We start from the raw sequence: 20,654 nt of genomic DNA, 5'->3' as shown, positions 1-20,654 counted from the left end.
GTGTGAAGGGGGGGGGGGGGGATGGCCATGCTACAATCCCCTCTCCTCCAATCTCCTCTCAGGATTTTGGGCACGCACGCACAGGCTCCCGGCTTGAGTTTCAAGCTGATGGGTCTGGGACTTGAACAGCAGTCCGCTACATGCGAATCCAGCAACATAACCATTATGCCATCTGCTGGTTCCTAAAAAAGTATTTTGTACAGCTGGTGCATTGTACTCCCACATGGCGGACTGCAGTTTGGGTCCCAGACCTGGTGGCTTGGATTCTCACTTTCCCGCTCTCTCTCTCTCTCTGGTCAAATTAAAATAATAAGAAGGGGACCAGCAGATGGCATAATAGCTACGTTGCTGGACTCCCATGTAGTTGACTGCAGTTCGAGTCCTGGACCTCTCATGTAGTTGACTGTGGTTCAAGTCCCAGACCCGGTGGCTTAAATTCACTCCGGGTGGTGTGCATGCATACCCAAGATCCCAAGAGGAGAATGGAAGAGAAGGGATTGTGGCATGGCCATCCCCTCTGGGGGGTGATTTCTCGCTTTCTATCTTTCTGTCTCTCTCTGTCTGGTGAGTGCATACGCCCTATAGCAAAAACCTCTCCAAAAAAAAAAAATTTTATTCTTTCTTTTTTTGTTGTTTTGTTTTGTTTTTGCTATGGGGTACTTGTATTTGCCAGAGAGAGGCAGAGAGAAAGTGAGAAATCACCACCCCCCGGGGGGAGGGGGAGAAGGGCCGTGCTACCATCCCTTCTCCTCTGCTTTCCTCTTCTGGAAGTTTGGGTATGCATGCACATGCTCCTGGCTTGATTTCCAAACCACTGGGTCCAGGAGTCAAACCATGCTGTCAGCCATTTGGGATCCAGTGCCTCAACCACCATGCCACCTGCTGGCCCAGAAGTATCTATTCTTTTAAATTGTGGTAGAATTTTAACATTTTTCCTTCTTTCTTTTTTTTAAATTTTTTTATGAGAGAGGTTTTTTGTTGTTGTTGTTGTCATTTTGTTTTGTTTTTAAGGTTTTTGCCATGGGGTACATGCGCCCACTGGGGGGAGAGAGAGATCATGAGAAGGAAAGTGAGAAACCACTCGTTTCCCCGAAGGGAGATGGCCACATTACAATCCCTTCTCCTCCATTTTTCTGGGATTTTGGGCACAAACACACAAATGCACCCAGTGTGATTGTTAAACTGCCAGATCTAGGACTCAAACTGTGGTCAGCGATGTAGGTATCCAGTGCCTTAACCACCGTTCCCCCTGAGAGATATATTTGACAGGGTCTTTCTTGGCTTTGATATGCTCTTCCCTATCCTCCCAGTTAACCAGGCTTGTAGATATATGCTGTCACCCCCAGGCTATTCAGGTTGGTCTGATATCCAAACTTGTGCCTTCCATGTGGCCCCAGTCTCATGCAGCAGCACCCTACTGCTATACCAGCATGGCTAGCATTTTTATGGAATTTAGGACATTCTCATTGTTGTGTAACCATTTCTGATCTTTTTTTTTTTTTTAAGTATTACTTTATTTTAACTTTATTTATTTATTTTATTTTGACCAGAGAGGGACAGAGTGAGAGAGAGAGAGAAGGAAAGTGAGAAAGCAAGCCACCAGGTCCAGGACTCAAACCATGGTTGGCCAAATTTTTTTATGAGAGAGGTTTTTTGTTGTTGTTGTTGTCATTTTGTTTTGTTTTTAAGGTTTTTGCCATGGGGTACATGCGCCCACTGGGGGGAGAGAGAGATCATGAGAAGGAAAGTGAGAAACCACTCGTTTCCCCGAAGGGAGATGGCCACATTACAATCCCTTCTCCTCCATTTTTCTGGGATTTTGGGCACAAACACACAAATGCACCCAGTGTGATTGTTAAACTGCCAGATCTAGGACTCAAACTGTGGTCAGCGATGTAGGTATCCAGTGCCTTAACCACCGTTCCCCCTGAGAGATATATTTGACAGGGTCTTTCTTGGCTTTGATATGCTCTTCCCTATCCTCCCAGTTAACCAGGCTTGTAGATATATGCTGTCACCCCCAGGCTATTCAGGTTGGTCTGATATCCAAACTTGTGCCTTCCATGTGGCCCCAGTCTCATGCAGCAGCACCCTACTGCTATACCAGCATGGCTAGCATTTTTATGGAATTTAGGACATTCTCATTGTTGTGTAACCATTTCTGATCTTTTTTTTTTTTTTAAGTATTACTTTATTTTAACTTTATTTATTTATTTTATTTTGACCAGAGAGGGACAGAGTGAGAGAGAGAGAGAAGGAAAGTGAGAAAGCAAGCCACCAGGTCCAGGACTCAAACCATGGTTGGCCATGTGGGAGTCCAGTACCCTTAACCACCGTGCTACCTGTCACCCCTCTAATAGGTTCTTAAATGAGCTAAATAGTTGAGCATATTGCTTATGGAATAGCATTTTCTGTGTTCTTCTCTGAGTAGAACTTGTTAAGGTGGGCAGGACATTTTCCCTTTATTTTCCAGTCCTTTGGAATATCAGATCCAAAGAAGCTAAGGCAACTTTCCCATTCTTCCTTGCTTCCTTTTGCTAGCAAGAATACAACTTGTGAGGACCTCGGTAGAGTTGTGCATTCTACCCACAGTCTTCTTTTTCCTTCCCATTCCTCCTTGACTGTGACTGTCCTGAAAGCTTGAATTAGATTCCAGTTCTGAAGTAGAATTTCTACTCTGATCTTAAGCATGTTTAGAGGAACATGATGGTGATATTGTTAATATCTACTCATGAAGCTATGCTATTAAGTTTAATATTTATTCCCTGGCCTTTTCCATGTGTATTTAGAGCCCTTGAGAAAAGAACTTAGGTCTGTTTTATTTTCTCTAGGCTCTTAAGACTTTTAGGATTGACCCCACCATGTGCTAGAGCAGTCCCCTCACTCGAAGACCCTAGATCTACTTCTATGCCCAGTAGCCTAAGATTGCTCATTGCAGTGAGCCTGCAATTAGATCTATATTGCAAACACTCTATCTATATAACAAGCTCACAGGAACCTGAGCAATTGACACTGAGTCAACCTATCAGGCTTTTCTTCTCTCTTAATCCCAATAGCTGGCTCCCACGGGAAGCACCTCCCTGATCAACTCTATGACTGTCATCCAGAATCCTGTGAAGGTCTGTGATCAGGTATTTGCCCTGATTGAAAACCTCACCTACCAGATCCGGGAACGGATGCAGGACCCCAAGTCTGTAGGTGGGTATGACTACTATGGCCTTTCCTTCAAAGTCTCAGGTATGGATGGGTTTCTCAGGGACTCCGTTGTTCTCTCCTAAATGCCTGAGACAAGGTGTCCTCATTTCTCAGAGTCTTCTGTTAGAGGTAAAATCTTTGGTCTGACTGCCCACTTTCTTTCAGACCTGCAACTCTACCACAGTGAGACGCTAGAGCTAATGCTACAGCGTTGGAGCAAGCTGGAGCGTGACTTCCGGCAGAAGAGTGGGCGGTATGATATTAGTAAAATCCCTGACATCTATGACTGTGTCAAGTATGATGTGCAGCACAATGGCAGTCTAGGACTTCAAGGCACAGCAGAGTTGCTTCGTCTCTCTAAGGCACTGGCCGATGTGGTCATCCCCCAGGTATGTCCCGCATAAGGGATCTAGGCTTGGGATAAGGGCACTGGGGACGAAAGGAGAGAAAAGGTGCCTAGCAGGGGCGATTTGGGAACTAGGGGAAGGAAACGTAGAGAAGGAATTAGCTGAGTTGCTGCAGTTCTCAGGTTCCACTCTGGCTCTGGGTAAGTACAGGAGGAGATAACCTGGAAACAGGGACTAATATAATAAACATGAAAGAAGCCCCAGACCTAAGACAAAGGTAGACATGATCTTGGGTCTAGGAGTTTGAGGCAAAAGAAAACAAGATTCATTGAGTTACTTATTCCTGGCCTATGGCCTCTAGGAGTACGGGATCAGTCGGGAGGAGAAACTGGAAATTGCTGTGGGCTTCTGTCTTCCACTGTTGCGGAAGATACTACTTGACCTGCAGAGAACCCACGAGGATGAGTCTGTCAACAAGCTGCATCCCCTGTGAGGGAGGGCTGGGAGGGGTGCTGGATGGAGGGAGGGGCATGTCAGGGAGCCCTGGGGGAATCAGGCTGGGGGACAAGAAATAGAAGGGATCCTGGGTTGGAAAGAAGTCTGAGATGGGAGGAGGGAGTTTGCAGAAGGGTGGGAAGAGGATCATCTGACCATGTGGTGATTTAGCTGTCATCTCAGGTACTCCCGAGGAGTGCTCTCCCCAGGCCGCCATGTTCGAACACGTCTCTATTTTACCAGTGAGAGCCACGTCCACTCTCTGCTGAGTGTCTTCCGTTATGGAGGACTTCTTGATGTAAGGGCCCTTTTTTTTTTCCTTAGCCTGTGAACATCTCTTCCCAATACTTTCTTCTTCATACTTCTTTTCACTGCAAGCTTTTCCCAGTCTGCTCAGTTCACTGACTCCCTTGTTCTTGGGCATTGGCTTTGTCTCATTTTGTGTTCGGTAGGAGACCCAAGATGCACAGTGGCAGCGAGCTTTGGCTTATCTTAGTGCCATCTCCGAGCTCAACTACATGACCCAAATTGTCATCATGCTTTATGAGGACAACACACGGGTGAGGAGCTAACAGGGTGGGATGTGGAGAGGGCCCTTTACTTTCTTTTATTTAACTTTATTTATTTATTTATTTAAATTTGACCAGAAAGGGACAAAGTTTGAGAATGAGAAAGAGAGAGGGAAAGTGAGAGAGCAAGCCGCCAGGTCTAGGACTTGAACCGCAGTCGGCCATGTGGTAGTCCAGTGCCTTTAACCACCATGCCACCTGCTGGACCCAAGGACCCCTTTCTTTCTATCTTTATTATTATTTTTAAAAATCTTTCTTATTCTTATAATTTGTAGAATCTAGCTAGGTATAGCTTCTAGGCACAGAATTACAAGAGCATCTAGGAGGTTCTACTGAAGCAGAATATGTGTTCTGGGATGATGTTGAGCCAGAGAGTAACCCAGAACACAGATCTGGTATTAGAGAGGGAATGGAATTTAGGGCAATGTTAAGTCCTGTCTCTCAGTCATGATTCTATATTTGACTCCACAAAGGTCTGTCTGCCTGTGTGTGTGTGTGTGTGTGTGTGTGTGTGTGTGTGTGTTTATATACATTTATACACATACACACATATATAAACTTTTTTTTAGTGGTCAGAGAGCATGTGCACTCCCTGAAGAGAGAAAGAAATAAGAAATAGAGAGTTAGAAAGCAACCCCCACGGGGGGATGGTCATGTCATGTCATGCCACAATCCTTTCTCTTCCATTCGCTCATAATTTGGAGCATGTGCACACACACACACACACACACACCTGCTGCTTTTATTTTTTCTTTATTTTTAGATTTTTGCCATAGGGCATGTGTGCTCACTGGAGAGAGACAGTGAGAGGGAAAATAAGAAATCACCCTAGGGGGATGGTCACACCACAATCCCTTTTCCATTCTTCTCCTGGAATTTTGGATTCACATGTATATGTACCCAACGTGATTTTTAAGCCACTGGGTCTGGGACTTGAACCGTGTTCAGTCATGTGGGAGTCCAGTGCCTTAACCACCATGCCACCTGTTGGCCCCAGTTGGTGTGTTTTTCATTTGCCAAGTCTGGGACTTGAAACACACAGTCAGGCATGTATGATCTAGCCACCCCAACCTTCACACCTTCTACTGGCCCCAAAGATATCTTTTAATGTGCTGCTGCATTCGCTGTAGCAAAGCTTAATTATAGTGGGAAATGGATGGGAAGGATTAAAGAACCAGAAGTCTGAAAGTCATATGGAGCAATGAATCACCAGTGGTGATGAGGTAAAGAGGATCCTGTAATAGACTATACTTAAAGGAAAGCTGCAGCAGATCAGCCCCAGAAGGGAGTAGGATACTGAAACCTCAACCCTGGAAGCGTGTATCCTTTCAAGTTCCTCACTGTTGCCCTGGCCTGGTCTCCACCACCATATCCAACTTCTCCAACTCCCCCTTTATTTGATGATGCCCACAGGATCCCTTGTCAGAGGAACGGTTCCATGTGGAGCTGCACTTCAGCCCTGGAGTGAAAGGTGTCGAGGAAGAAGGCAGTGCCCCAACTGGCTGTGGGTTCCGTCCAGCCTCTTCTGAGGTGGGTCAGAATAGTGGAACGTGGGACTGAAAGACTTAGGAAACAAGTAGTGGGAAGCAATACAGGGAGATTATAGAGTTGGAGAGCCTGGGTTTGGGAGGCTGGAGGCCATTGACGCCTCCCTTTTCTCTGCCTGTTACTCAACAGAACGAGGAGATGAAAACAGACCAGGGCAGCATAGAGAACCTGTGCCCAGGGAAGGCATCAGATGAGCCAGACCGAGCGTTGCAGACTTCACCCCAACCCACTGAAGGCCCTGGCCTCCCGAGGAGATCACCCCTCATTCGTAACAGAAAAGCTGGCTCCATGGAGGTAATGGGAGGGGCTTGGGAAAGAGGTGAAGGGGTGAAAGTGCTCATCGGATTGTGTTCATGTATCTTCTGAATCCCCCAATCCTATTGGAATGTGTGGACCTGGAGCAGAGCCCTCCTGTCCCTGATGGATGTGTTTTATTTAATTTCTCTTTCACAGCTGGCTCCCAATAGAGCTTCTTTAGAATGGTTGTTACTTCTGAGATTAAAGAGCTGCCAGTGACAGGTGTCTAAAAAAAAGGTTTTTTTAAGAAATGAGATTGAAGAGGAGGTCTCTGGATGATTTTGAAAAGGCAATTCTTTAAAAGGAAATAGAGTGAAAACAACAGCAGCAATCTCTGTCTGCTGCTTAGAAGCTGTGTGACCTGGCTAGGTAGCCAAACTTCTCTAAGCCTCAATTTTTTCTTTCAGTCTGTAAAATCTGGATAATATTCACCTTAGAGACATTCAATAAATAGTAATAATAATAAAATTGATACTAAAAATGAGGCCCTCTCCATCTCTTTGTTGCCTTGGGTGAACATCATAGCTCAGACAAGAGCCGACACCTGGTACTTCAAGTTCTTTAGGGTTATCTATGCTGTTGTTCCAGAAAGGGGATCAGTCTGGAGCTCTTCCTTTTTTTGATGAGGAGATTTATCTGCCTGGTCCTATGTTCTGTCATTCTTGGAGTTTTCCTTTACTTCTGGTTCTAGTTCTAAAATCTGTCCTTTGGTTTTTATTTTGGTCTTTTTACTAGAAAGATCGTTTTCTTCTTTGGACCAAAAATTCATTTTTGACACTGTGAATTATCCCTGTCTCAGGGGCTTGCACCACCTGATTTGAGTTTCCTCTGGTCTGATGACTCTATTTACTTGACTCTGTACCGGGTCTCTATCTTAGAGGAATTGGTTTTCCACTTATGGATATCTCTGAAGAATCTGTAACTAGCTTGCATAGATTAAGCCAGAGGTTTAACAGCCCCAATTTTAGAGAAAGGTGAGAAGACAAAGTACAGTCTCTTTTCTGGATTCATCATTTACTTGCTGATTATTTTAAGGTGAAATCGGCATTGTGAAAATGCAGTTTCTTTAAGTAGGTTGTGTATTTTCTCTTTGAGATGCAGGTGTAACTGGGTATCCATACTATGTAATGCCCTATAGATTCATGCAAAATAGATCAGATTGAAAGAATGACACATAATGTTCCACCAATAGATTGCTGCTCCATAGCTGAGTGTCTTCCCCATTCACACGGTCTGCTAGTCTCCCTGACGCCATTGTGTTTGACCCCTTTTTTTCCTTCTGGTTTAGACAGGCAGGAAATGTAGTCAAAGGAGAGGTCTCCATGTATCACCTCCTAAGACTTGATGAACTACCTTTTTCTTTCAGACCTATAGGAAGTTTCCTGTAATCACATTCCTTCCTTTCAGTTCTAGAGCTGCTTAGACCCTGGTTCATCCAGGATGGTGGTTGCCCAGATTATGCACCTCACCTTTGTAAGAAAATCTCTCTGCATCTTGGTCACACAGCCTTACATTATTTCTTCTTCTTGCTCTATAAATATAGGTATTGGACAGTTTTTATCAGCCATATCCTTCGCTCATCTCTTCTCCTTTTGTCATTCTGTATATATATAAACTGTTTTAGATGACAAAACTGGTGGCCTTCATAGCAACTGGGCCTCACTGGTTATCTTTTCCAGTTCTATAACTAGCTCGCCCTATGGGCACTGGGGCTTTTGGGAGCCTGGGAGCTAAAGGAGCCGTGACCGGCTTTCCACCCGGTCTGATTGCAGGTCATGAACATGCAGTGCACGGGGAACCTGGACCTGATCCCCTTGCGGGGACGGCGCCGCCGGAGGTCAGGAGACCTCCCCCGGCCTTCCCCAGCCATCGGCCTACAGCCCCGGGCTGTGTCCACCACTCACCTGGCGTCCTGCACACAGGTGTCCCTCCCTACCTCACTTGCCTTTCTTGCCTCTGTCTTTGCCTTTGGGAACTAGGGACTTAGAACTCTATCTAGATGGGATGTATATGTGTTGGGGGTTGTGTGATTGGGCCCTCATGGGCATTTTTAGAAATCTGTCTCAAGTGTCCAGGAGCAAGATAGTTGGAAGGGAAGCCTTCCTGGTTCATATAAGATACTGTATATGGTTGCAGTGGCCACAACTGCCCCATAGAAAGAAGAGAGGGTAGGGGACCAGCAGTTGGTGTAATGGCTATGTCGCTGGACTCCCATGTAGTCAACTGCGATTTGAGTCCTTGACCCAGTGGCTGAAACTCATACCAGGCACGTGTGTGTGCATGCCCAAGATCCTGAGAGGAGAATGGAGGAGAAGGGATTGTGACGTGGTCATCCCCCTTGGGGGTTGACTTCTCGCTTTCTGTCTCTCTGTCTTTCTGGCAAGAGCATGCACCCTGTAGCAAAAATCTCTGGGGGAAAAAAAAAAAGAAAGAAAGAGAGAAAGGAAGAAAGAGAAAGAGAGAAAGAAAGAAGAGAGGGTGGCTGACTTTAACTTTCTACTTATGGCTGAGCAATGTGATTGGCCTTCTGAGTCCTGGGAAGGGATAGACAAGATTAGGGAGCTCTGCTCTGCTGGGAACCAGAAATGGTTGAATAGCAATTTCTCATATGGGAGGACTGTGGGCTTGACAGCTTGAAAATAGTCAGATTCCCCGAACAGTAACCTCCACGAAGTACTCTCTCTGTTCCCTTTTCATTCCTTTTCCCTTATAAATCTTTTGGTTCTTCCAAACTTTCTGACACTGCTTGGCTTTGTAGGGGAAGGAATTCAGGACCTGGGTTTTATGCTGCTGGATTAAGGTGGCAAAATGATAACATAGAGTCTTTTTTCTGCAGGTGCTTTCTGAAACTTCGTCTTCGAGGCCTGGTGGGTACCGGCTCTTTTCATCTTCACGGCCACCAGCAGAGATGCAGCAGAGTGGCCTAGGTACGGTTTTCCAGCATCTCTCACCTGTTTTTGGAAAGGGGTGTCTGTCTGTTCTTTAGAGTTTTATTGTGAGAAGCCTTTGTCATGGGAGTAGGAACCATGAAGTCAGTGGAAGTGTCAGGCTGGGGCAAGGAAGATGAAGTGAGAGATGCCATATTTATATGTGAATTTGGTTGCTACCATCCCAGGAGGGTGTTTATCTTCTGGTTTTCTACACCAATCCCCATGTCCCTGACTGAAGAGCATTTTTCCAGCTTTCCTTCTCATTCCTTATCTGTCCCTCCAGTTGAGCCCAGACCTTAAGGGGCCATGGAGACTCTGAACCTTCAGAGTTAGCAGACAGAGCTATAAATAGAGGTACTTGTGATCCCCGTAAATGTCATATTCTTCATTTGGAGAGCTTGTACCTTGTCCTCCCTTGAAACCTTTGTTTTCCACATCCTTGCTCTGGCCCCTCCTACCTATATGTCATCTCTTCCATCCCCTCCTAATTCTATAACTTTTTCCCCTCGCTTCTGGAAAATTGAGGGATAAATCTGAGACTTAGTGGTAGAGGCTTCTCTCAGGACTTTCAGGGAATCTCTTTATTTTTCTGATCTCTGGAGAAGGTGGAGAACATGCACCCTTTTCTAAGAACACAGACTGAAGGAAGGACCAAGCCTCAAAGGGTTTTATATTTTCTGGGAGGGGGAGGTGGTACTTGGGAGGGACTGTCTCTGAACACACTATCCTGTAAGTCAGTCACTAGAACTGGAGATCGTTGACAATTGCATGGGGTCTGGACATTGTCCCCTGGCTCTTTCTATTTTGTCTTATTATTTTATTTAGCTCATCTTATTTTTCTTTCAGTTTTGTCCTTGTCTTTCAATTTCTTGGCGCCAAAATGGTCAGCATTTGGACCAGCAAGGAAGAGAAAGGTTTTGGTAATTTTCCAGGCTAATTTTATGAGAATAGGTTTCCTTCTAGAGTCCTGAGATAAGATAGATAGTGTGACACATGAGAAATAAATGAAAAATGTATAGTTCTATAATGTGGACTTATTTTCTCAGAAGCCCTAGTAGGGGATAAATATATATAGGCTGGAAAAAAGGATAGGTATGTCTGCCCCAGTTGATTGGGAGTGCTTTCAAGAATGAAGCAGAGATATAAACATGGCATTAGTTGACAGATGGTGGTGGTAAGGTAGAAGCCACCCTCTGAGATGATCCGAGGACTGGGAAGAGGAGGATGGACATGACTACATTAGAAAATGATTCAGTGGAGGAAGTAGATGTAGAACAAAGCTCAGGGTAGTCTGGGATAGAGCCAGCTAGTTTCAGCTTCTCCAAAGAGGAGCAAACATATTTAACAGCCTTTACTACTCTCTGGAACCCCATTTTAGAATCTGCTTGTGCATGAAAGGTAGGAGAAGTTATTGTGTAGAGGAGAGGTTTAAAATTCCGGGGTAAAGATCATCAGCCATCTGAGTTTGATTTTTCTGGTGACCTGGAAATCCTGAGACTCCTGAAACTATGACTCCTTCTTTATGGTCTCAAAGGAAACTTCCTCCTCTCTGCTCTGTCCATCATCCCAATGAATGTTAAGTCCCAAGTCAAAGTTAGGGTCTTAACTAAGATGGATTTGAAAGTAGAGGACAAGTGCCAAGGCCTTGGGTGTTAGTCTTGTTTCCTCCTGACTACTCTGTCCTTATGAGCCACAGTAAGAGAAGGAACCATGGAGTCCCCACCCTACTCTAGGTCAGATTGGGGGCAGTGACTGGCCTTATTTACTGTTTTCTGAGATTCCTCAAATTTTGTTACTCCTCTGATTGACAGTGGAGTTCTCTTTGCTTTCTTTGAACTTATGTATATGAGCATCTGGCTTTGAGCATAGAGCTTACAAGGCAATAAATTTTCAAGAACTGAAAAAATGTGTCATTTTGTTGTTTCCCACTTTCCTTCTTGGTTAGGGTGCTCAGCACATAAATGGCATGCTCTGCATATAATCAGATGATTCTTCACATGCCTTATCATTTGTGTCCATCTTGACTTCAGAAATTATACTGTTTCTCTCATGAAAAAAAAAAACCCACTATATATTTTCTAACTGAATACAGTTGATTCTCAGAGTCAGGAAATCTAGATACTCATCCATTAGCTCCTAACAAATGATGTGACCTTGAACAGAGGCGATCCCTTTTGGATCTTGTTTCTTCATCTCTAAAATGAGAAGATTGTACTGTGTGCTCGCTGAGTCCTTTCCAGTTCTAAAGATTCAATGAGTCTCATACTTTTGTTCTTTGGAAAGGTAAATAGGTTTGAAGGGAGGAAGGGTGTTTGATAAAGAATTGGAAAGATCTCAGCTGAGAGCTCAAACCTCCGTCTCTAGTTTTAATCACAACTCTTTTGAAACATGGAAGGAACTAGATTTCTTCTGAGTTTCTTTAGGCTTCTCAAATCCACTTACCTTGGATTTACCCAGGGTAAAGAACACTGAATTAATCTATGGGAACCTAAAGAGATCTACCTTTTTTATTTTCAGTATTTCTGACAGATACCTAGAGAGCACAGTCTATTCCTTTTGGTAGCTTTGAATCCCCTAATATGACTAACCCTGCATTTGTAGTGGCCTCTATGTCTGCCATGTAGACCTTCAGGAGAATCCCCACTTTGCTTGCCCAGTGTGGCTATGAACAGTAGTATAAGCAGTTTGTGATCACATGGTGGTGTCTCTGAATGGCTGTGTGTATGTCTTAATGTCGTCTCGTGAAGTTGTGTTTATTTCTGTGTGGTAGTTGCAGCTTTGCGTGGCTACTAATGCACTCCCGGCCTTGCAGGCTCACAGTGCACAGGGCTGTTCAGCACCACAGTGCTGGGTGGCTCCTCCAGTGCCCCGAATCTTCAGGACTACGCCCGCAGCCATGGCAAAAAGCTACCACCTGCCAGTCTGAAGCACCGAGATGGTATGTGGGTGGGTTTTGGGGGGCAACTCTCTCCTTCATTTATCTCCCACCAGGAACCCAGCTCAAGTACTATTTATGCTTAAGATAGCATGACACTGGCCTTGTAACAAGTTTTCTTCAGTGATAGATGGGAGAAGGAACCAGGACCCCTCCCACCCCTTCATTTGCATTCCCTCTCGCTATACAAATACTACTTATTTATGCTTATCCCTTCATAATCTCCCACATACAGCCCTGCTGCATCAATTTTTACTCTTTCCTGGATTCTGGACTGTAGGGGTAAGGATCAAGGAGGATGATCCATGGTCAGGAAGGATGCAGTGGAGCCTCAATTAAAATCCAGAAAATCAGGGTTAAGAATGGGGAAGTTGCTCAGCTAAGGCAAAAAGAAAAAAAAGGAAATTGGGGGAAAGGATGAAATATTCTACAAAGATTTTATTTCCAAATGGCCAGAAAGAAGATACAGTGGTAAAACTAGGGTTGTTTGTGGGGCTGTATATTGGTGGAGATGACCCGTAGATTGCTAAGAGATTGTACCAGGAGAAAAGACTGACATGTTGTAGGCAGGAATCTGAAGGATGGGGATGGGAGCAGCTCATGTAACTAACTGTACAGAGCAGAGTATATGGCGGGCAAACTCCAGAGCAGAGGGTGGGGACAGGGGTGGGTATAATCCCCATGATGTCTTTTCTCCCCAGAGCTCTTGTTTGTCCCGGCCGTAAAACGATTTTCTGTGTCGTTTGCAAAGCATCCGACTAACGGTACGTTTGCTTCTGACTCAATGTCATCCCTCCTCACCATGTCACCTCCAGACACTTAACCTCTGAGTTCTGACACTGACTGTGCCTCTCCTTCCTTGTGTTGATACCTTGCTGTCTGAGTGATCCACCCACCAAGTGTCCCTCCTGGGACACTTTCCTTGTGACAACCTTAGTCTTGGCTTCAGCCTGGCTGTCCTTCCCTGTGGCAACTCAGGGTCTTACTTCCATAATCACCATCATCACCATTATGTCCCTTTTGTCAGCATCACCATCAAAACTTTGATTAAACTGCTTCCTTTCCTATCACATGCCGGGCTGTATAGCAATGTGACCATGACTCCTTCTTAGGAAGAGAATAGTATTTCCTAGATTGGTTCCATTTCCTCCCCCTTCCCCCAGCTTACCTGATTTTGTTCTTCATGGTTTTTTTTTCTTTTTTTTTTTTTTTTTCCCAACTCTTTTACTGGAGTGGATGACTAATTTTTCCCTCTCTTGGAGCAATGCTGCAGTTCCCAGCTCCCAAGCCGACTTCTAAGGGTACTGATCTTGAGTATATAGTTTCCCATCTCCATATTCCTCTTCTCTGCCATTATATGTACTTTGTGTGGCTCGTGTGTTTCCAACATCTGCTTTATGTGACTACTAACCTGGTGGCTGGGCCTGGAAAACAAGAGCCCAGATTGCCTTGGGATGATAGAGAAAAATAAAGGAGTAGAAGGTAATAGGTAAAGAAAAAAGAACTATACTTTGAGTTTTTAAATGTATTAAGTTGTTGGGAAAGTCATGACTTTTTTTTTTTTCTTTTCTTTTTTTTTTTTTTTAAGAGAGATTTTTGTTATAGGGCTTGTGGACTTGCTGGAGAAACAGGGATAGAGTGACAGAAAGCAAGAAATCACCTCCCAGGGAGGATGGCCATGTCACAATCCCTTCCACTCCATTTTCCTCTCGGGATATTGGGCATACATGCACAAGCCCCTGAAGTGAATTTTAAGCCACTGGGTCTGGGACTTGAACTGTGGTTGACTACATGAGAGTCCAGTGACATAACCATTATGCCATCTCACCTGCTGATTCCCATGATTTTTTTTTTTTTTTTTACATAGAAAAACAGAGGCAAAATATGCCATGACTTTTCCAACAACCTAATCGTTTCCATGTGGCTCAGCCTACTTATGGCAGAACTGGTTCAGAAAAGCTTTAAATGAAGAGTTGAGATGTGTGTTGGGAATTCTGAGGGAGCTTAGGAATGAATAATTGTTCATGAGCATGAAAGAAATGAGTCTTTCACATTAAGGTGGGAAAGTTTGGAGATCTATGGAAACCAAAAATGGAAGAGCAATGGTTTCTTTGTAAGGTATGGCAGGAAAACCTAGGGCTCATTCCCTGTTGAGGTGTTATCCTTTATATCCATAGTTTTCTCTCTGTGCTGTATCTTCAAGGTAAACCCAATTTTGTTAAGTATGGTTTTCTTCTGTCCAAGAGCCAGGATTCTCTGAAGGAGGTGAAATAGCCTGGCTCCTTAGCTAGAAAGCCTCCCCATGCTGATCTCCTGCGGCCTAGCCAGTGGCAGCTGCTAGATTTTAGGTAGTCAGGTGATACATCTCCACGAGGCACTGCTGAAATCTTTGCCTAGGTTGACTGACATTAGTTCCTCAGTTTATCTCTGATTCCAGACTCCCATTTGTGCCAGTGGCAAGAGTCAACACTCAGAGTAGCTTGGCTGTGCCTACTCATTTAGCCTCAAGCTCTTCTGGTCTTCATATGCCACAGTCACCGGCAGAATTGAACTTGTCTCACCAACCCCATGTCCTGGGACTTGGGTTAGGGTCCATAATACAGTTCCAGTAACCTGGACCCCTGAAATTAGAGCTAAGTTTCTTTGGTTTCATAAGAAAAGACCCAAGTTCATAAAACAGATCCTCAAACCGATATATTTCTAGTTCCCTGAAGCTTTGACTAGCAGCCTCACCAGTTGAATAAAATCCTGTCCCCCAAAAAAGGAGAGGGGAAAAAGACCTGGATGATTCAGGTATAGAGCAGGAGAACAGATATAAAATTTCCTCCAACCCCCTGCACACTTCCTCAGAGGTCTTCTGGCCTCCTTTGTTTCTCTTATGCTTGAGCTTGCAGGCCGTTGTGCTTGAGAATCCACAATCTGTAATCTACCTGTTGTAGACATTGGGAGCTATTGTATTGCCTGCTGAAGATTATCTTGATTTAATTTGGCCTCGGGACAATATCAAGTCTCTATCCCATGGTCAAGATCTTGCTTGACTGCCCAGCAATTACAGAGTGGATGTGCTATCTGCATTTGCTTGTGACAGATTAGTCACAGCCCTGTGCCAGCCTATTGTCCCATCATCGCTATCTCCCTGCCATGATGTCTGGTTTTGAAACAGCTTGGTGAAAAACTGGACATGGCTTTGTAAAGGAGGAAAGGTAGTACTGTCTGTCTTCATAGTTTGTTGAGAAAGCAGTTCTTAGTCCATTACTGTTTCTATTCCTGATACGTTTCTGTCCCACCCTGTGACTACATCTAACACACAAATAAGGCCTGTTACTAAACTGCACGCTGAGTTCACCAAAGGAAATTAATAAAGTGGGGGAAAGACTGTGTCTCATCCTCATTCAAGTGTCAGAATGTACCCATTGGGTCTGCAAACCCGTTATTTTCCAGGGACCCACACAGCGGTGTTATAGTTGGTACAGTTAGTGCTTACCAGACTAGCCCAGGTAGAGCTGAAACCTCTCCTGACATCCAAACAGGTCTCTGAAAACCGTAGTCTCGAGGGATCGTTCTGTGGAACCAGTCCTGGTCTGGGAGTTCCAACTAGTCATCCTGAGCTGCCTTGATCTTTCCCTACACCAACATTCTGTACTCAGATTCTTACCTATCCTCATAACAGGTCTTGGGACCTCTTCCCCAAGAGCTTTCCCAACTTACCTCCACGTGCCTTTCACTGCTTCGGCCTTTGGCAGCACCCACTAAGTTTATCAAGCAGTTTAGACAATAAGAGGTTCAGAATCAAAGCTTTTATACTTGCCAGCTGAACAAAGTGCAGTTAGACTCAACAGTGGTGGGAAGAAAATATAAAATTATCTAACTTTTGACTTCTGTAATAGATACAGTGACCTTCAAGTCCTGAAATTTATATATACTTTTTAAAAAATCTGTTTATTTGCACAAGAATAAAGAATGATCAGTCAACATTGACATTTTCACATTACATTTTCTTTTCAAAGTTTATTTATTTCTTGAGAGAAGGAGAGGGTAAGGATGAGAGAAAGAGACCCCTGACCAGGTCTTGCCACACTGCAGTCCTCTTCCCAGCCTTCTAGCTAACCATGATCACAGGCATGCCTGTAAGCATACCTGTGTGTTCAGGCCCACTCAGGATCCAAATTCCAAATCCTGGACTTTTCCTTTTGGCTCCAGTTTTTTTTTTTTTTTTTCCTAAGTGTGCGTGCATTTGCCAGAGAGACAGAGAGACAGAAAGCAAGAAATCACCCCCCAGAGGGAATGGCCACGCTGCAATCCTTTCTACTCCTTTCTTCTCTCAGGATCTTGGGCATGCATGCACACACGCCTGGTGCGAGTTTAAGCCTTGGGGTCCAGGACACGAACCGCAGTTGACTACATGGGAGTCCAGCAATATAGCCATTATGCTAACTGCTGGTCCTTTGGCTCCAATTTTGTACAGTGGCACCTACTGCAGTGACTCCCTACCACCTGTGCCATAGCACTGGATTTGATTCCATTTTTAGCATGTATTTTATTATTTTTTTAAGAGATTTTTTGCTGTAGGGCACATGTGCTCACCAGAGAGACAGAGAGACAGAATGTGAGAAATCACCCCCTCCCCCAGGAATATGACCATGGTACAATCCCTTCTCCTCCATTCTCTTCTCGGGATTTTGGACACACATGCACACATGCCCGGCATGTATTTTAAGCCACCAGGTTGGGGACTCGAACCTATGTGGGAGTCCAGCAATGTAACCAATATGCCATCTGCTGGTCTCAGCGTGTACTGTTTTAATGGAGTCCTACACCTGGTTTTCAGCTATCTGTCCAGCACCAGCCCTGTCTGTGACTATCTTACTGTCTGGTCCAGGGGGCATGGCCTGAGCCTTCAGGAGCCCTTTTAGCACACCGTATCATTCTTCTTGTGTGAGCACAAGTGCTAGAGGGGTGGGGAGAGAGGGAAAGAAAGTACCTCCCAGCAGGGCTTGGTCACACTGCAATCCTTTTCTCTACAATTCTCTGTCCTGTCAGGATCCTGGGCACATATGCAAGTGTCCAGCATGTTTTTAAGCCACTGAGGCTGTGAACCAAGATCAGTCCTATCGGAACCCACTTCTGTGTCATGCACTGCGCTACTGTGCTAGCCTCTGCTATCATTCTTGACCTTCTCTGAGTGACTTTGAATCTTTTCATCTCTATCCTAACCTCTTAAATCCACTTGTCTGAGGAGCAGGCTTTAATTAGAGTTTTCCCAGGAATCATCCGGGGAATTGGAGTTCTTTTCAATGCTCTAATTCTCAGAGCTGCCAGCTCATCCCTGTCCAGAATGACATCGCTGCTGTCTGTAAGCACTGACTGAGTTATGCTCAAGGAGGAGTGGGAGGGCCTTGCCGTCTGGCGAAGGTCACACTAATCCATCCTTCTAGACTCACTGTGTGATGCCAACACTCCTCTTCCCTGCCCGAGAGGCCCAGCGGCTCTGACCATCTCCGCTTCTCTCTTAGCTCATGTTGGATCTGAGTGGCCCCCACCGCCCAGTAATGCTTGTGTCAGCCAGTGCCCCCTCATTGTCTCTCCCTCTTCTCTTTCTTTATCTTTGTGCTTCCTGCTGTGGTCCCCCCACCCCCTCCAGAGCTGCTGGATGACCAGCACCCTGTGGTCCGGTTGCTGCGCAGTTTTTCCTCTGACTGCCCAGGGGGCCGGCCAGTCTCCTTGGATGCCACGCTGGCGCATCACCTGCACCAGTGCTCCTACCACCTGCGCCTCTTCCGGAACTGGCTGCGCTCAGGCCAGGATGACCCCGAGTGCCTCTACGGTACCCCCTGCCACCAAGCTGGCTGCTGCCACTACCCCGGCTGGGACTGACTGCTTTGCTTATTGCACTTCTGGCAGGAGAGCCCACGTAGTCCTTTCTCCTCTTTGCCCTGAGGTTATGTGACTTGCATTTAGTCGCTTGGATGGGATTGGGGCCAGACTGCCTGGTAGCTGTAGCATTGGCTGCTCATCCCCTCCTATTCTCCTTTCTCGCCACCCTAATGTTACCCTTGCCCAGTCTGTTCAGTACAGAGGTAATCTCTTGCCCTGAAATTGGTTCTTATCTCTCTGACCTTCTACTACCACCATCTTCAAATCCAAACATTTTTCTAGCAACTCTGAGGAGCCAGAGAGACTGTACCTCTCCTGTTCCTCTGTCACTAGATTACAGGGGAGAATTGAGGCACAGGACCCTCACCCTCAGTGAGGCAAACAAGGGCTGGAGGTTAGAAGGTGGTGAGGTTTAGTCCTTTTAGATTATAGGCATTGGTGAACAGGAAACTAAGCCTTGCATAGATATTGCCATTCTCCCTATTCTTAAGGAGATGTGAAAAAAGCATAGGGAAGGTTGGGGACTGAAAGAGTGGTCAGGATATGCATTTCTTGATTCTCCATTGGGGAAGTGTTTTCTACCAAGAGTCCCTGGGATTAGGGTTATCTATTTGGGTTCACCCTAATCTATCCAGACCGGGAGACATATCCTGGAAAATTGTTGGGCTTAGAGCAGAAAATCAGCATTTATTCTTTTTTTCTAGGGGGTTTACCTCATTTTCCTGATGGAGTAGAGAGATTCTGGCAAGTCTAGGGCCTTCCAGTAGATCAGAAGGGAGAAGCTTTGAAGTGATGGAAATGACCAAGAAAGAACTTCCATCCCCCGGCTTGTTCATGCATGTAACTCTCCTGGGCTGAGCTTCATGTATATTGCATGCCCTCCAGTTTGCATCCAAGTATTCTAGCCCCTCTACCCACTTCCTAAGGTTGCATGAACTCCTCTTTAGATTCCATACCCTCCACCTTAATCTGGTTCTCTTATTCATTATTCCTAAACTCTGCTGTTTCTTCCCAGCTCCATGACCTCCCTGCCTCATGTTAGATCTACAATTTCACCCTGTACCTCTGGATCCTTATTTTATTCCCCTAGAAAGCGCAAGAACAATTTTGGTGCTTACCCTAGTGGGATTCTGTTGATTTTTTTCTACGGGACATTATAGGTTCCCCATAGGTAGTAAAGGTGATTTCATTTACCTGAAGGCTTTAGCAGATAAACCTTTTAGGATACCCAGGGTTAAAGAAACAGACTCCCCTAGGGACTCTAAAGAGCTCCCTTTCCTGAGAATCTTGGATACCCCAACACTCCAAAAGCCATGGACTCTCCTGATGGCTCTCAGGGACTCTCTATGCTTCCTTGGCCAGTTGGGGTTTATCTGGCAGGAATAACATTGACTTTCCTCATCTCTTTTCTAATAGGATTTGAAGGGTGCTCCATGGTGCCTACCATCTACCCCCTGGAAACACTGCATAATGCCCTTTCCCTGCGTCAAGTGAGTGAATTCTTAAGTAAAGTCTGCCAGCGCCACACCGATGCCCAGGCACAGGCATCTGCAGGTATGGAGAATACTCTTACTTTGCATTCCAACCTAAGCCCCCCACTGCCATGCTTACTAGAAATGGGAAAGTACATTAAAAATATAATTAAGGGGCTGATGCCATGGTCTAGTGACAAAGGGGGCCAAATCCTACATGGTTGGCTGAGTGGTTCAAATCTCGGCCTTGAAAATTTGAAAAACATGCTGGAGGGAATAAAAGAAAGCCATGCTGGGCCCATGTGCATTTGTGCCCCCACCAAAATCCTGAAAGGACAGAGACGTGGAGAAAGGGTTACAGCGAAGTCACACCTCATCGAGAGGTACTTTCTTTCTCTGTCTCCATGTCTCTGTCTCTGGCAAGTGCACATACATGTGGTGAATTTAAAAAGGAAAAAAAAAAGAAAAAGGAAAAAGATAGGCTCAGCTGCAATGGCAGAGGCAGCAAGGTACCACCACATGATATTGGTGCCACATAGGAGACACAATTTCAGATCCCGGGTTGACCAGAACACACCAGCTATGCTGGTGCTCATCCATAATCATGGCCAGCTGAGAAGATGGAGGAGAATTACATCATGGCAAGACGCTGTTAGGGGTACCTGTCCCTCTTTCTTTCTCTCATAATAAATAAATAAACTTAAAAAAAAAAGAAAAGACACTCCACAAAGACATCAAAGTAGATTTGTTTAAAAAGTATAATTCTTGGGCCAGCAGGTGGCATGTTGGTTAATGTGCTGGACTCCCACATGGCTGACCATGGTTCAAGTCCCAGACCCGGTGGCTTGCTTTCTCACTTTCCCTCCTTCTTGCTCTCTCTCTCTCTCTCTCTAGTCAAATTAAATAATAATAAATAAAAATTAAATAAATAATTATTTTTAGCAATATATCATTTCAAAGGCTAACTGAATGTCATAGAACCATCACTCTTT

General features: G+C 45.1%; 1 protein-coding gene across 12 annotated transcripts in view; it reads left to right on the top strand.

The window, feature by feature from the left end:
• Window positions 1-20,654, top strand: part of PPIP5K1 (diphosphoinositol pentakisphosphate kinase 1) — a 53,096-nt gene that overhangs the window by 13,210 nt on the left and 19,232 nt on the right. For 3 of the 12 annotated variants that reach the window (XM_006162862.3, XM_027766093.1, XM_027766099.1), the window contains 12 exons: window positions 3,057-3,198; window positions 3,361-3,584; window positions 3,904-4,031; window positions 4,221-4,335; window positions 4,490-4,597; window positions 6,020-6,136; window positions 6,284-6,448; window positions 8,224-8,373; window positions 9,288-9,378; window positions 12,194-12,319; window positions 13,018-13,080; window positions 19,607-19,744. In XM_006162862.3, coding sequence (XP_006162924.1) covers window positions 3,057-3,198; window positions 3,361-3,584; window positions 3,904-4,031; window positions 4,221-4,335; window positions 4,490-4,597; window positions 6,020-6,136; window positions 6,284-6,448; window positions 8,224-8,373; window positions 9,288-9,378; window positions 12,194-12,319; window positions 13,018-13,080; window positions 19,607-19,744 — 1,567 coding nt within the window. The remainder of the gene's footprint in view (window positions 1-3,056; window positions 3,199-3,360; window positions 3,585-3,903; window positions 4,032-4,220; window positions 4,336-4,489; window positions 4,598-6,019; window positions 6,137-6,283; window positions 6,449-8,223; window positions 8,374-9,287; window positions 9,379-12,193; window positions 12,320-13,017; window positions 13,081-19,606; window positions 19,745-20,654) is intronic. The other 9 variants (XM_006162867.3, XM_027766100.1, XM_027766094.1 and 6 more) reach the window with 8 other exon arrangements.

This window comes from Tupaia chinensis, unplaced genomic scaffold (genome assembly GCF_000334495.1).
Source record: "Tupaia chinensis unplaced genomic scaffold, TupChi_1.0 Scaffold141044_1, whole genome shotgun sequence".
NCBI lineage: Eukaryota > Metazoa > Chordata > Mammalia > Scandentia > Tupaiidae > Tupaia > Tupaia belangeri.
This window is presented reverse-complemented; position numbering and strand designations above follow the sequence as displayed.